The sequence below is a fragment of the Pteronotus mesoamericanus genome, unplaced genomic scaffold (genome assembly GCF_021234165.1).
Source record: "Pteronotus mesoamericanus isolate MK-2021 breed Mesoamerican mustached bat unplaced genomic scaffold, CSHL_Meso_final contig_182, whole genome shotgun sequence".
NCBI lineage: Eukaryota > Metazoa > Chordata > Mammalia > Chiroptera > Mormoopidae > Pteronotus > Pteronotus mesoamericanus.
In genome coordinates, this window is record NW_026555078.1 from 21,770,063 (window position 1) to 21,785,692 (window position 15,630).

Consider the following 15,630-nt stretch of genomic DNA (forward strand, 5'->3'; position numbering starts at 1 on the left):
TGGGGGGGTGTTAATATTTGGCACTAAAAAACGAAAACAAAAACAAAAACCTGATGATAGCAAGAGACAAGAGGGGTAGGAGGATGGATGAAAAAGGTGAAGGGGAATAAGAGGCACAAATTCCAGTTATAAAATAAATAAGCCACAGAGACGTAGTGTACAGCATAGGGAAAATAATATCGTAGTAACTGCATGGTAACATTGTAAGGTATAAAACAGTATGCCAACTATACTTTAATTGTAAAAATTTAAACATAGCAAAAGGTTGCTGGTTTGATTCCTGGTCAGGGCACATGCCTGGGTTGCAGGCTCTGTCCCTGGAGAGTATATGGAAGGCAACTGATCGATGTTTCTCTCTCACACTGATGTTTCTCGCCATCTCTTTCTCCCTCCCTTCTCCTCTTTCTAAAATCAAAAATAAAATAAAATACATTTTAAAAAACATAAATAATAATTGGTTCTCCAAAAAAAAAAAAATTAGATGAAATCACTGAGACAAATAATGTGGATTAGAGGACGTAAGTTAGTGGTCCATCGGACCAGATATCTGCTAACACACAGGCATGTTTAATTTTTCTTTTTTTTGTCTCTACATATTTAAAAACTTATGCGAGAATTTTAAAATTAGTAGAGTTCACATATTTAAAAATCTATATTCCAAGTTTCTCTTTAAAGGATTGAACAATCTGGCAACACTTGGCTTGAACTGTATGGCAGCTTCACTATAATGTCTTCTCAACACTGAAGCCAACTGTCATTTTCCACTTACCACTGTATTTGTAAATCACCATTTTTCTAATACAAAGAAGTGTTTTTCAGGACCCGTGTCTCTCTCAAAACTAGGAAAATGAGAGCTAGACCACAGAGGCCTTGTGTTTAAAGAAAAAAAGGGAGGAAGCATCTTTCTTTGAAACTTAAGAATATTCCCATGCATCCAAAATATAATAGCTCTACATGTTCATTAGCATGTCCTTTCTGGAGCTTGTAGGCATCTGAGTTTACAAACTCAAGGGTGGATAGAGAAGAGACCAAGCCTGAGGCATGTCAGTATTTATATGTCAGGTAGAAGAGAGATCAGAAAAGGGAAAAGAGGAAAGAACACTAAGATAGGAAATAAGAGGGTGTGATTGTATGAAAGCTCAGAAGAGAATGTCTTACGCAGGAATTGTGCAAATGTTTTTGAGAGCTAGAATAAGACAGTCCAAATAAGTGCCCCTTGGATCAGAAAACAAGAAAGCCACCAACTTGATCAGTTTCAGTGGAGCAGTATGGTTTAGTTTACTAAAGTAGACCAAAGAATAAATAGGGAACAGCAAATTATACCTGAGACTAGAAGAACAGAGAAAGAGCAGAAATCAATGAAATAGAACATATGCAATAAAAAAGATCAACGAAGCCAAAAGTTGGTTCTTTGAGAAGACTAAAAAAATTTATAAACCCACAGAAAGAGTAATCAAGAAAAAAGAGAGAAGCACAAATAAGCAGGAATGTCAAGAATGTCAAGAATGAAAAAGAACCCATCCCGACATAACCATCAGACAGGGAAAAAAACTGTCAGTGGATATTATAAACAAGTCTATGCCTGTAATTTAAACTTTTGATAAGACAGATTTAGATGAAAAATATAATTTGTCAAAACAGATATGAAGAAATAAAAAATATGAATAGCCTGAAACTATTTTAAAAATTGTTCCCTTAAAAGAAAACTCCAGATGGCTCCACTAGTAGATTCAAAACAAAAATTTAAGAAAAAGAAAATTATAACTTTACATAAACTCTTCCAGAGAACACAAACATAAGGAACAGCCCTAACTCATATGAGAACTGCCTAACTGCTTTATCCAACTTTGACCAGGTCATTTCTACAAAGAAAAATGATAAGCCCATAACACAAACAGGTTTTTAAAAAATTCTCTAAAAATCATTCGCAAAATAAATTCAGTAATGTATAAAAAGAATAAAACATTATGACCAAGTCATATTTATTCCAGAAATTTAAAATCAATGTTATTTCACAACAGAATAAAGAAGAAAAACTACATAGTCATCTCTAGAAATGCAGAAAAAGCACTTGATAAAATTCAACTATGTTTTTCTTTTTAAAAATACCTCTTAACAAACCAAGAATAGAACTGAATGTATTTAATCTAGTAAAGAGATCTACAAACAAACCTATTCCAGACATATTTAATACAAAAATGTTGAAAGCTGTCATTTTGAGAGAGGGAATGAGGCAAGGATGCCTACTGCTACCACTTCTACTGAGCACTATATTGTGCTCCTAGACAGTACATCCAGGCAAGAAAAGAAATAAAAAGTGTAAGGGCTGGAAGGAAATAAAATTGCCCTATCACAGATGATATAATACTGTACATAGAAATCCAAAAGAAGTGAGTTCAGCAAGGTTCCTTAATATAAAAGAAATACATAAAAATCAATTACATTTCTATATACCAGAAAGAAATACAAACATTTTTAAGTTTTAATTTATAATATAATAAAAATATCGGCTCAGTCCTCGAGGCGCCGGTGCTCTGTGGTGTTGGAATATTATTGCCTGCCAGCCTGTGTGTGCAAGGGCCTACATGGTCTCAAACAACTCTTCCCACAAGCAACTCAAAGCTCTGGGGCCTGCCCCACCCAGCCTGAGCAGGGTTATTCCCAGGAGAGGAATCAGCCCTACGGACAGCAGAGTTATGGTGGCTACAGCCAGTCAGGGGACACTTCAGGCAATAGCCAGAGCACCTATGGTTCTTGTGGACAGACCCAGAACACAGGCTATGGCACTCAGTCAGCTCCCCAGGGATATGGCTCAACTGGGAGCTATGGCAGTGGCCAGAGTTCTCAGTCACCTTATGGCCAGCAGCCAGCTCCTAGCAGCACCTCGGGAAGTTACGGTAGCAGTTCTCAGAGCAGCAACTAGGGGCAGCCTGGCTATGGTGGACAAGGGCCTGGCTACGGACAGCGGCGAAACTCCCACAGTCCTTCTCAGGGCTACAGACAGCAGAACCAGTAAGGCAGTAGCAGTGGAGGTGGCGGAGGGCATGGTTGAGGTAACGATGGACCAGAGCAGTCAGTCCTCCATGAGCAGTGGCGGTAGTGGCGGAGGTCATGGCAATCAGAATCAGAGTCGTGGTGGGGGCAGTGGCCACGGGAGAAGCCAGCAGGACCGTGGGTGATGAAGCCCCAGTGCCAGTGGTGGTTACAACCACAGCAGTGGCAGCTAGGAACTCAGAGGTCATGGAGGTGGCTGTGGAGCCAGAGGTGGTATGGGAAGAAATGACCGTGGTGGCTTCAATAAATTTGGTGGCCCTCGGGACCAAGGATCACATCATGACTCCGAACAGGATAATTCAGACACCACCACCATCTCTGTGTAAGGCCTGGGCAAGGATGTTACAACTGAGTCTGTGGCTGATGAATTCAAGCAGGTTGGTATTACAGACAAATAAGAAAACAGAGCAGCCCATGATTAATCTATACATACACAGGGAAATGGGCAAGCTGAAGGGAGAGGCCAACGTATCATTTGATGACCCGCCATCTGCTAACGCAGCTACTCACAGGTTTGATGGTAAAGAATTCTCCAGGAATCCTATTAGGGTCTCATTTGCTACCGGCAAGCAGATTTCAACCGGGGTAGTGGCAATGGTTGCGGAGGCTGAGGGTGAGGAAGGCCCATGGGCCATGTAGGCTATGAGGTGGTGGCAATGGAGGTGGTGGCGGTGGAGGACAGCAGCGAGCTGTGGACTAGAAGTGTCCTAAGCCTACATGTAAGAACATGAACTTTTCTTGGAAGAATGAATGCAACCAGTGTACGGCATCTAAACCAGATGGCCCAGGAGGGGGACCAGGAAGCTCTAGTACGGGGGGTGGGGGGAGGCTGTGGAGATGATCATCATGGTAGCAGAAGAGGCTACGATCGGGGTGGCTACCGAGGATGAGGGGAACATGGGGGCTTCTGAGAGGGCTGGGGTGGGGAGGGCAGAGGTGGTTTTGGGCCCTGGCAAGATGGACTCCAGGGGTGAATACAGACAGGGTCACAGGGAGAGGCCATATTAGCCTGTGAGGTTCTGGAGCAGCTTTTCGTGTTACCCTCGTTATTTTGCAACCGTCCGACTCCTGGTCACCACAGGTTTTTTTCATGTTGGACGACGTAATTGCAACCATATCTCTGGTTCCCATTAAAAATCATCATTTTAGTTAAAAAAAAAAAAAAGAATAAAAAAATCACAGACACTATAAATGCACTATTAAGAGAAATTAAAGATCTAAATACTCTTAGATTAAAAAACCCAGTATTATAAAGAAGTCAATTCCCCACAAACTGATTTACTGATCTAATGCAAGATGCAAATTAAAACCACAATGAAATATTGCTACGCATGCATCAGGATGACTAAAATTTAAAAATCTGACAGTACCAAATATTGATGAGGATGTAAGACAACACGATTTTCATATAGTCTTGGTAGGAGGTTAAGTTAGTAGAACCACTTCTGAACACAGCTGGAAACAAGCCGCACAGCCTGACACTCTCAGGGGGCGGAGGGGGCAGTCCCCTGGCCTGGCTGAACACAGGGCTGCAGCAGGAGCGGCACAAGCCGGAGCCCAGAGATGGCCCCTCAGAGGCCCCTACTGTCCCCTGGGGAGATAAGTGGGCCGCTCCCCGAGAGAGGAAGGCGGAAGCTGCCTGGCTCCCAGCTCTGGGGCTGGGCCTCCTAGGCTCCTGCTTTACTGTAGCTACTTCCCTCTCCTGACCCCCTTATCTCTGAGTTTCCGTGACGTCCTCAGGGTCCCCCCTCCCCGTTTCCCCTCCTCCCTGCTCTTTCTTATTTCCAGTCACAGTGCCTGGCAGATCTTCAGAGCTGGCTCACAGCATCTTTAAAAAAGTTAATCTCCCTCAATGGGCTCTAGACCGGGACGCCTGTGAGTTCCCACATTGTCACTGACAGCAGGGTCTCCAGCAGGCGCTGTGGCCTTGTCACCTGCTAGCCCCACTGTGGCCTTAGCAAGCCTGGGAAGGTGTGGGGGGAGCTGGTAGTGAAATCCTGTCCCAAGACTGGGCTTCCTGATCTTTTATACCTTCCCCCTGAGGAGAGGTGAGGGATCCAGACAGCAGGCTGGGCTCTGGTCAAAGTGGTCTTATGGCTGTAGACAGGGCACAGCCAAGCCTTCTCCTGGGAGGATCCCGCCCCGTGGGCACAGGAGCCGTGTCCCTGGTGTTAAATGCCCTCTTCCCTTTGGGCCACTGTGGGAGGGAGCTCCTTTCCAGCCAGACCACGAGGGCCTGAAGCAATGATGGAACCTCAGCAGTGCCAGTAAGGTTGGGGTTCTTGCTTTATCAGCTTTTCCATTTCCTTTTATTTTAAAAATAAATTAACAAGCATCTGGGTATTGGAGGGAGGATATTAGGGCATCATACCCACTTCCCAGGGCAGGTGGGAGCACTGGGGAGGGGACTCAGGAAGGGGTCACCATCTTCCGTTGGAGTTCCACTGTGAGGGGTCCCTCTGTCCAGCTGTACTTCCCAGCCTGTCTGACCAGACCGCAGGTCCGGAACCTGGGCCTCTCCCCGCCCTGGTCCTCCCTGAGCTCCCTGGTCTTGGGCCAGCTGGCGAGCGGCCAGAGAGACGAGGTGGGCCTCAAGCCCCACAACTACAGTTCCAGGAGCCAGGGCTGGTATCAGAGCCCAAGTTTCCAATGCTGGCACATGCTGCCACAGAGCCCCTCCTGGAAGTGGCAGAATGGCTGTGCCCAGGCCTGTGGACCCCTGATGTCTGGTCATATGTGGCCACTCCACAGTGGCAAAGTGGATAGCAGATGGGTGAGTAAGAAGAGTAAGGGGAATAAAGTCAGTACAACTGTGAAAAAAGCAAACAAAAAAAAGATTGGAAACAGTATACTCATATACTAATGAAGGTAAATTAGTTAAAACCACCTTAGAAACAATTTGGCATTATCTATAAAAGTGTTAAAGATATATGTACAAACCCTATGACCCAGGACTCCACTCAGATAAGCATGCACAGTAAAACTAAATGCAGCATTCTTTGTGAGAGCCCCAAACTGTAAACAACCTGAATGTCCATCAATATGTAGATGAATAAATAAGTAGTGATAATATTTATACAATGGACGACTATACAGCAAAGAGTCAGTCACATACAACATAGGTAAATCTCACAAACATGAAGTTGAGCGAAAGAAGCCAGACGCAAAATACGTACTTGATGGTTCAGTTACATTAAATTTAAAAAGAAGGCACAACTGTATTACAGTACATGCTTGAGTAGTAAAAATATAAAGAAAAACAAGAAAGTAAATACCATGAAATCAGGGCAATGGCAACCCTTAGAGGGGAGGGTGGACCATGATTATAAGGGGTCACAAGGGAGCTTCTGCGGAACTAGCAATTCTGTTTCTTGATCTAGTTTCTAAATACACAGCTGTCCTCTAGATAAATCATTTCACTGTTTATTTCTGTTTCAGGTATTTGTCTTGACATATTTTATTTCACAATAAAAAAGGTTAAAAAAAAAAAAGACTCAGGGAGCAAGTTAAACAGAAGATTAGACAACGCCAAAGAAAGAAAAAGGGAGCTATAAAAAAGGCCCAAAGAAATTGTGCAGAATAAATCCAGAGAGACTAAGATATATTAAATGTGAAAGAAATTATCAGACATGTAGGTTAGCATAAAAAATTCAGAACGTAAGCCCTGGCTGGCGTGGCTCAGTGGATTGAGTGTCGGCCTGCAAACCAAAGGGTCACTGGTTCGATTCCCAGTCAGGGCATATGCCTGGGTTGCAGGTCAGGTCCCCAGTAGGAGGCGTGCGAGAGGCAACCACACATTGATGTTTCTCTCCCTCCCTTCCTCTCTCTCTAAAAATAAATCAAACCTTAAAAAAAAAAGTTCAGAATGTAGCTGATCAAATTCCAATTAAGAAAGAAGGGGGAGGAAGAGGAGGAGGAGAAGTAAACAGGAGAAAGATAATCTTTAAAGAGATTTTAAAAATTGATAAAAGATACCAATCCTCATCTCTCTGAATCCCAAGATGGAAATTCAGAAAGAGAACACCTAGTCTTCTCACAGTGAATTTTTAGAATCACAAACTCAACGAGATGATCTTAAAAGGAACTACAAAAATTAGATTGCCTATAAAGAATCAACATGTAGACTAAGTGATTTTCAACAACAACAACAGAAGCCAGAAACCTGACAATGAAGAACTATATTAAAAATCATCGTTTTCTGCCAAACTAGAATTTTACATCCAGTGAGAATATCTTCAAGATCAAGAGCAAAACAGACATTTTCAAAACAATAAGTTTATCATTAATGGGCCCCAAAGAAATGTTACACTTCTAAAGTATGACCTTAAAGAAAATGAGTCCAGAAAAGTCTGAGATATAAAGAAAGATGAACTTAAAAAAAGGGGGGGAGGACACTTTGGTAAGTCTAAACAAATGCTGACTGTAAAACAAGAGCAAAAACAATAGCTAAACAAATACACCGAAGTAAATGAAAGCGAAAGGGAAGCAGAAATGGAAGAATGGCGAGAACAAGGATGGCCGACGTTCCCATAAAGTTCTTCTGTGGCAGCAATGGGAGGGCACCATCACTCCTGCAGGGAGACGCGGCATCCAGAGCGAACTGAATACGTACCGAAAGCCAACATGCAGTGGGTTCTGGGTTATTTGCCACTTTGACTTTTCCATGCTTTTGCTACAGGCATTAAACCCTATTATTATTAAGCCCATTGCTGTTATTAACTATCCACTTCAGAATACTTTGTTTGTTGTTGTAATTATATTTCATTTAGTTAGAATGATCAAGGTATTTGGCAAATGCCAAAGCTCACCATTTATTAATGTTTTCTTCTATTGATGTTCGTGTAAATATTTCTAAAAGGACATAGAAATATGTAAATATTTCTAAAAGGATATAATTTCTTATACAGAATAAACCAAAAGTGCCCAAAGATCATTGCTATCAACAACTACTACTACAACAACAACTACTATTGCCGATATAAAGAAATACCCTCAGTAGCTAAGATGTAGGGCCTTGTGTGACCAGCAAACTTTTCCCACACTGTCAGGCATTCTCTTCTTGGTCATCATTGTAGTGGCATCTAGTAGTCACTCCTACCAACCCTGATCTGATTTTGTGGCAGGTATTCTGCTTAGGGCCTCTTTTGATTGCATTTCCAAGTTCTTGGCATATTCTAGACATCCAGAAGACAAATATCAGAAATTCTTGGCAAGATATAACAACGAAGGAATAAGAGATGATAACTCTGAGTTGTTTACATTTTTGTAATACCTTCTGATTCAAGGAGATTACAGTTTACTCTGTGAATCAGAATGACAGAAGAGTACATGTGCCACACTATCGTCATCACAACTATGTAACAACTCCCCCAAAGTTAACAGCCATTAGAAAAATTAACCAGCTGGTAAAGAAAGCCCTGGGCTCAAATGCTAGTTGCCAGCTTTGTGGCCTTGGGCAAGTAACTAACCCTATTTATGCCTCCATTTCCTACTTGTAAAAGTGAGGATAGTAATAGTATCTCCCTACATAGCATTATTAGGAGAATCTAATTAAACTAAATGAGATGATCAAATAAAAGCCAGCATACTAGCTGGCTTAGAGTAAACAATGTTTCAAATTTTAACTTATCTTTTAAAATCCCAACTTGTATAATAATGCCCATTTAAAAAGACTTTCTTAATAAGCTTCTCCATGGCATCTTTATGAAAATACTACTAAAAATATTAATAGTAGCCATGGCTGTTGTGGTTCAGTGGATTGAGCACTGGCCTGCGAACTGAAAGGTCACCGGTGTGTTTCCCAGTCAGGGCACATGCCTGGGTTGCAGGCCAACATGGATCTGCCTGACTCCAGAATCTATGACTATGAGCACTCCCAACTCTGAGAAAAGAGCAGCTCCTGCTGCTATAATCTACTTACTAGCAAGTTGAGAACAAGCTAATTCTCCTTTAATCTTATCCTGTATCTGACTATTCAAGGTCCCTAGTTGGAAAAGAAGAAAAGATTTTATTTTTGCTTTTTAACTTACCCACTCACAGTCAATTCCAAGTACTGGGAAATCTTGTAACTCACTCCTAAGCAAGGGTTCGATTTGATCCCACTCTGCTTCCTGTGACACAGTCACCACCTTGGCATCAAGGATCCTCTCTTCCCATGAGGCTCTGGGGGCACTGGAGTGCAGCGGGTCCTCTTCTGGAGCAGGCAGCTCTCTCCTGCCTGGAACTTGCTGCTGCTGCTGCTGCTGCTGCTGCTGCTGCTGGGTCCCACAACTCGTTCTACTCCTCCGGCGCTGGATGCCTTTCCACAGGACAAACCCCCCCACTGCCACACCCAGAAGTGTGCTCACTGTCAAAGCTACCAAGTGTCGAGACATCTTCAACTTTGCTGCTGTTTAGGAAAGCATGTCACTAATCCCGCAATCTGCAAAACAAATGGTAACAATATATTTACAAAAAGAATTTAGATCTATTTGGGAACAAGTTTCCCCTAAAAGTGTTCCATTTACAATCCATGAAAGCCATGCTACAGATTTCCACATGAAACAGTGATATTTTAACTTTTTCACTTTTGTACATTCTCTACTCCATCCTCACCCAAGAAAATCCTCCTGCCTTCTACCAGTTGCCCCGGACTCTTTTAATCATACAAAAGCTTATCAATTAAAGCAGAATAAGTCAGACTCTTGCTTCCACTTACTGATAAGTTAGTGAATAAATTTTTGTTAATGGATCTACATAACAAGACACGATGAACTACACATATAACAGTGGTCCCATAAGATTATAATGAAAAATTCCTATTGCCTAGTGACATTATAGTCATCATAATGTCATAGCACAATGCATCACTCACACGTTTGTGGTGATGCTGGTGTGAACAAACCTACTGCACTGCCAGTCACAGAGACGTACAGCACGTACAGTTATGAACAGGAGGTAATACTGGATAATAACAAACAACTATGTTACTGGTTTATGCATACTATACTATACTCTTTATTGTTATTTTAGACTGTACTGTTTCTACTTATTAAAAAAAGGTTTGCTATAAAACAGTATGGCATGTTATGTCAGCAGCAGCCTCATCCATTGCGTGTTTACCACATCTCTTGATTGCTATCATTTTGTCTTGGGCTTGTTTTAATCTTGTGTTGTTTTGTACAGTAACATGCTGTATAGATTTGTAATCTAGGCATGATAGACTTTACCATATAGCCTAGGTATGTAGAGGGCTATACCATCTAGGTTGTGAAAGTGTGCTCTGTGATGTTCACACACAACAAAATCACTTAACCACGCATTCCTCAGAACACATCCTTGTTAGGTGGTGAATAACTGAATGTGGGAACAGTGGTTACCCAAGAGTAGTAGGATTATAGATAATTATTAAAAATAATAATTATACATAATTTTTAAATTCTATACAAGTATGTATATATTCATAATTAGAAAACCACAAGTTTTTTAAATGATGCTTCTTAGAGTCAGGCAATGTAAATATCCCACTTAACACTTAAGAAATATGATCATATTCCTGAAATAAATCATACTCAATGAATTAAACAAACATGTTAAAGTGTTCAGAGAACAGCATAAGGTAGAAGAGAATGATATGGGCCTTAGAGGCAAATACCCTAAGATTCAAATCCAGCCTCTGCCACTTGCTAGCTATGTAGACTCAGGCAATTCCCTGAACTTCTCTAAGCCTCAGATTTCTCCTTGGTAAAATGGGAAAGACAGTACCTACCAGGTAGAATTATTGTGAGGCTTAAGTAAGATGATCAATATACTTCACTTAACATATTGGCTAGCACATTAGGGTTCAGTAAATATTTGTATTACTACTACTGAGGTTCTATAAATCACGGAACTTCTATTAAAGGAAAACAAAGAACCCTAGTGTTAAAATTTAGGAACCAAACTCAACTCCCACACAATTCAAGAATCCTTTCCACAGTAATATTGATAGATCTCGATCTGGCCTCTGACCTGCTCTGCACCTGAACACTTCTAGGAACAGAGTTCATTACCTTAAGAGGCAGTTTTCGTTGAGAAGTCCTTGCATTCTGTTAAGGTTTGCTACATACAAGTTGCTCTCTTTGATACTCAGCCTGGCTTCTGATATGACAGAAGTGTTCACTCCCTCCTGAGGGCTTGTGAAATATATGATGATAGTAGTTCTTAGGACTTTCATTAGTATATTCTACTTAATCCAACCAGTCTTCCTATGACCTAGTTTATAAACCACTCATCATTGTGGCTAGATCCTTCTGAACAGCCCCATGTTTATCAAGGTATTGCTTAAAATGTGACACCTAGGTCTGCATTTAATATTTGAGTGTGGGTTACATTGATATTAATACCAATTTACCTATATTTTATTAATGCTGTATGAAATATTTCTAAGTAGCAGCAGAATGTTTCATATGACTAATGGGTCATATAAAGCTTGTGGTAAATTAAAATACACTGATACCAAGTTGAGTTTTATATATTTGTCAGTTTATATTTTGCACTTAAATCCAAAACTTTAAAGCTCATTCTTCTAAATTTTATCTTGTTTTTCAGCCAAATGTTTCATACTTGGAGACCAATTTGCATCTTGATTGTGCCTTCCTTCTCAATTTTAAACATGATTTTGGCAGGCTAGCTTAATTGCTTAGAGCATCATCTCTATACACCAAGGCTGTAGGTTCAATCTCCAGTCAGAGCACATACAAGAATCAACCATTGGCCCAGGCTGGTGTGGCTCAGTGGTTGGAGCATCATCCCATAACCAGAAGGTTGCAGGTTCAATTCCCGGTCAGGGCACATACCTAAGTTGCTGGTTCAGCCCCAGTACAGGACATGGGCACATGTGACCCCCAGTCCAGACGTATAGGATCCCCAGTCTAGGAATGCACGAAGGTAACCAATCGATGCTTCTTTCTTGCATCGATGTTTCTCTCTCTCCCTTCCTCTCTCTCTCTAAAAAAAGCAAATGACAATGTCCTTGGATAAGGTAAAAAAAAAAAAAAAAAAAAAAAAAAAAAAAAAGAATAAAATAATGAGCACAAAAATAAGTGGAACAACAAATTGATGTTTCTCTTTCTCTCCCTTCTCTCCTCTATAAAATCAATTTTACAAAATGTCTCCTGACATTGCCAAATGGCCCCTAAAAGGCAAAATATCTCCCATTTGAGAACCATTCAAGTAGGGAATGATAGCCAGAAAATACAAAATACACACATAAAAGATTGATATTTACACATAAAATTTAAAACTTTGGTTTAACAAAGATGCCACATGGCCAAAGACAAGCAACAACTTTTAAAAGCACTAAGCTGGGCTCTGGTTCGGTGGATCAGTTGATTAGAGCGTCACTCCATACACCAAAAGGTTGCAGGTTTGATCCTGGTCCAGACATGAACAGGAAGCAAACCTATCAATGTTTCTCTCTCACATTTATGTTTCTCTCTCTCTTCCTTCTTCTCTCTCTCTCTAAAATCAATAAAATATACCTTTGGATAACAATTAAAAAATATAAAAGCACTAAGTTGGGGATAAATATTTAAAACATATATAAATGACAAAAGATTATTATCTAGAATATATAAAACCCTACTATATACATATAAGGAGACAACCCAATAGAAATGAGACATTTCTCAGAAGAGGAACTAGAATTTGTCAACAACCATGCAAACATAATCTCTCTAGTAACTACTTTGGCATTAAAATACCCACATCCTCGCCTCTTTCTGTGCCTAACACAGCCATGGCTTGAGGTCCCAAGAAGCATCTGAAGTGCGTAGCAGCTCCAAAGCATTGGATGCTGGATAAGCTCACCTGTATGTTTGCTCCTCGGCCACCTACCAGTCCCTGCAAGCTGGCAGAATGTCTCCCTCTCAGTATTTTCTTAAGGAACAGCCTTAAGTACACCCTAACAGGAGATGAAATAAAGAAGATCTGCATGCAGCGGTTCTTTAAGATTGACAGCAAGATCCGAACTCATATAACCTCCCCTGCTGGTTTTATGGATGTGATCAGCATTGACAAGACCGGAGAGAATTTCCATCTGATCTATGACACCAAGGGTCGCTTTGCTGTTCATCATATTACACCTGAGGATGCCAAGTACAAGTTGTGCAAAGTGAGGAAGACCTTTGTGGGCACAAAAGGAATCCCTTACCTGGTGACCCATAATGCTCGCACCATCCGCTACCCTGACCCCTCATGAAGGTCAACAGCGCCATTCAAATTGATTTGGAGACTGGCAAAATTACTGATTTTATCAAGTTTGATGCTGGTAACCTGTGTATGGTGACCAGAGGTGTTAACCTGGGAAGAACTGCAGTGATAACCAACAGAGAGAGACACCCTGGTTCTTTTAACATAGCTCACATGAACGATGTCAATGGCAACAGCTTTGCCACCTGGCTCTCCAACATTTTTGTAGTTGGCAAAGGCAACAAAACATGGATTTCCCTCCCTTGTGTAAAGGGTATCCGCCTCATCATTGCTGAAGGGAGAGACAAGACACTGGAGGTCAAACAGAACAGTGGATGAAATGAGCTCTAGGTGAGATGATTGAAAAAGTCTTTGTACTTAATTAAAGATGATACAACATGAAACAAAAAATCCACATCCTTCCACCCAGCAATTCCACTTGCAGGTATCTATCCTTAAGACACGCTCACATGTGGAAGGATTTTTCTATGCTACAGTGAGAAACTGTAAGCAATCTGTGGAATCTCACATACTACAAAAAAATTTTTTAAATCTTCACCTGAGTACATTTTTTTTATTGCTTTTTAGAGACAGAGGAAGGGAGAGAGGGAAACATCAATACAAGAGAGAAGCATGAATAGGTTGCCTCTCCTATGGGTCAGACAGGGGATTGTAAGTGTCCCCAGAACAGAGATCAAAACACAACCTAGGTACGTGCCCTGACCAGGAATCAAGCCCCCAACCTTTTGGTAACAGGACGACACTCCATCCAGCTGAGCGACACAGGCCACAGTGAAATCTTAACATATTATGGAATTTACAGAGCAAGTAGAAACAATAAGGTAGATCTGTATATGCTGATAAAAAGTTCTAAAACCCATTTTTAAGCACAAAACATCAAGTTGCTGAATAGGTATAATACCCCTTATTTGTAAAGATGCATTTGTAAAAGTTTACCACGAATATATCTTATATGTACAAACACTTGTCAATAAATATAAAGAAAAAGAAATAGAAAAACACACCCCAAATGGATAACAGTTCTTACTTTACTCTTGCTTGCTTGGGCAAGAGATTAAAAAAGAAAAAATGGAAATGGAAAGAGACAGGCCAAAGAGAATCCATTCTGTTTAAAATGTTCACATCAATGCTTTACAAGATTGTATGCATGTACTACAACTAAAATAAATATAGAAGAATAAATGCATTTTTTAAAGCAAGTTCATCTTGACCAAAATCATTCCTCCCCTCCCCTCGATTCAACCTCCTTTTTTCCGTACTTCCTAATTCTGATAATTAACAAAACATTCCAGTGCAGTTCCTTCCATCCTTGCAATACAACTAAAAAATACGATATAATTCATTTGGCGTTTTAATAAAGGAGTGGGTAGCTAAAAAGAGTTCGTTTCCGTCCCACGGTAAGTCAAAAGCTTATAAAGGTTTGGTTTTGTTTATATTTTAATCAGGAGGTATCAATTATGTAATATACAATCATTAATGTTCTAGTTTTAAGCTGTCCCAAGGATAGCAAAAAAAAAAAAAAAAGAGGTGGCTACCCAGGAAGGCCGGAGAGGCGGGTGTGGCTTGGGAGGAAAGGGGTGGTAACAATGGGGGGCGGGGGTAAGTCCCCACGAATCCGGGGGAGGGAACTGTAACTGGACGCGTGGAACACACAGCGCCCAAGGAGTTGCTAGGTGCTGCAGATGGTGCTTCCCTTCCACTGGGTCAAGAAGCCATGGTTTGGTACGTGCTCCTAAACAGAAAAGGGGATCGAAGGCGATGCCCTGGGAGGGCGTGGGGGGCCGCGCACTGGGTGCTAAACCGCCCCCGCCACGGGCAAGGGGTGCGAGGAAGTCACGCCGAGGGGCGGGAAGAGGGGCAGTGCCAAGCAGCTCTGGGACGGCATGGTCCCCGCAATCAGTCGCCCCCGCACACAGTGACATCACCAACTCCACGACCCCTCTCCTGACTCGTCAGTGAAAACCCCCTGCGCCCCTCGCATAAGCCGGGTGAAAGGCCTTGCCAGCCCCTGATCCTCACTTACTTGCGACCCGGATCCCACCTGAACACCTGCGGCCCCTCACGCTGAAGAACTGGAACCTCTGCAGCCACCTGCGCGAACCCACCCGGATCCACTAGGGACGAAACCACTTCCGGTCCTGAAACGGTCTAGGAGGACGTAATCCAGTTGGGGTGCACCAATGGGCGGCGCCATGTTGTACGGAAGCTGCTGGGGCAGCTGTGGCCTCCCTAGTCTTGCCACTGCTGAATATAAGGATCTGTTAAAATTTGAAAGGCTTAACGTATCTTCAGAAAAGTGGCATTCTGTTTTTGTTTCTAGGGTGAGATTTTTTGGTTTTGGTTTTG

At 41.7% G+C, this 15,630-nt stretch overlaps 1 protein-coding gene and 2 pseudogenes across 1 annotated transcript in view; 2 read left to right on the plus strand and 1 right to left on the minus strand.

Moving 5' to 3' along the window:
• The window catches only part of EXD2 (exonuclease 3'-5' domain containing 2), a 39,042-nt gene extending 23,651 nt beyond the window's left edge, over positions 1–15,391 (minus strand). Inside the window, exons 1-3 of the mRNA XM_054567371.1 lie at positions 15,308–15,391; positions 11,871–12,021; positions 9,084–9,475 (exon numbers count right to left, since the gene is read on the minus strand). Coding sequence (XP_054423346.1) covers positions 9,084–9,428 — 345 coding nt within the window. The 5' untranslated portion in view covers positions 9,429–9,475; positions 11,871–12,021; positions 15,308–15,391. The remainder of the gene's footprint in view (positions 1–9,083; positions 9,476–11,870; positions 12,022–15,307) is intronic.
• LOC129066058 (RNA-binding protein FUS-like) lies at positions 84–4,062 on the plus strand (annotated as a pseudogene).
• On the plus strand, positions 12,812–13,602 carry LOC129065937 (40S ribosomal protein S4, X isoform-like; annotated as a pseudogene).
• Positions 15,392–15,630: the final 239 nt, after the last annotated feature.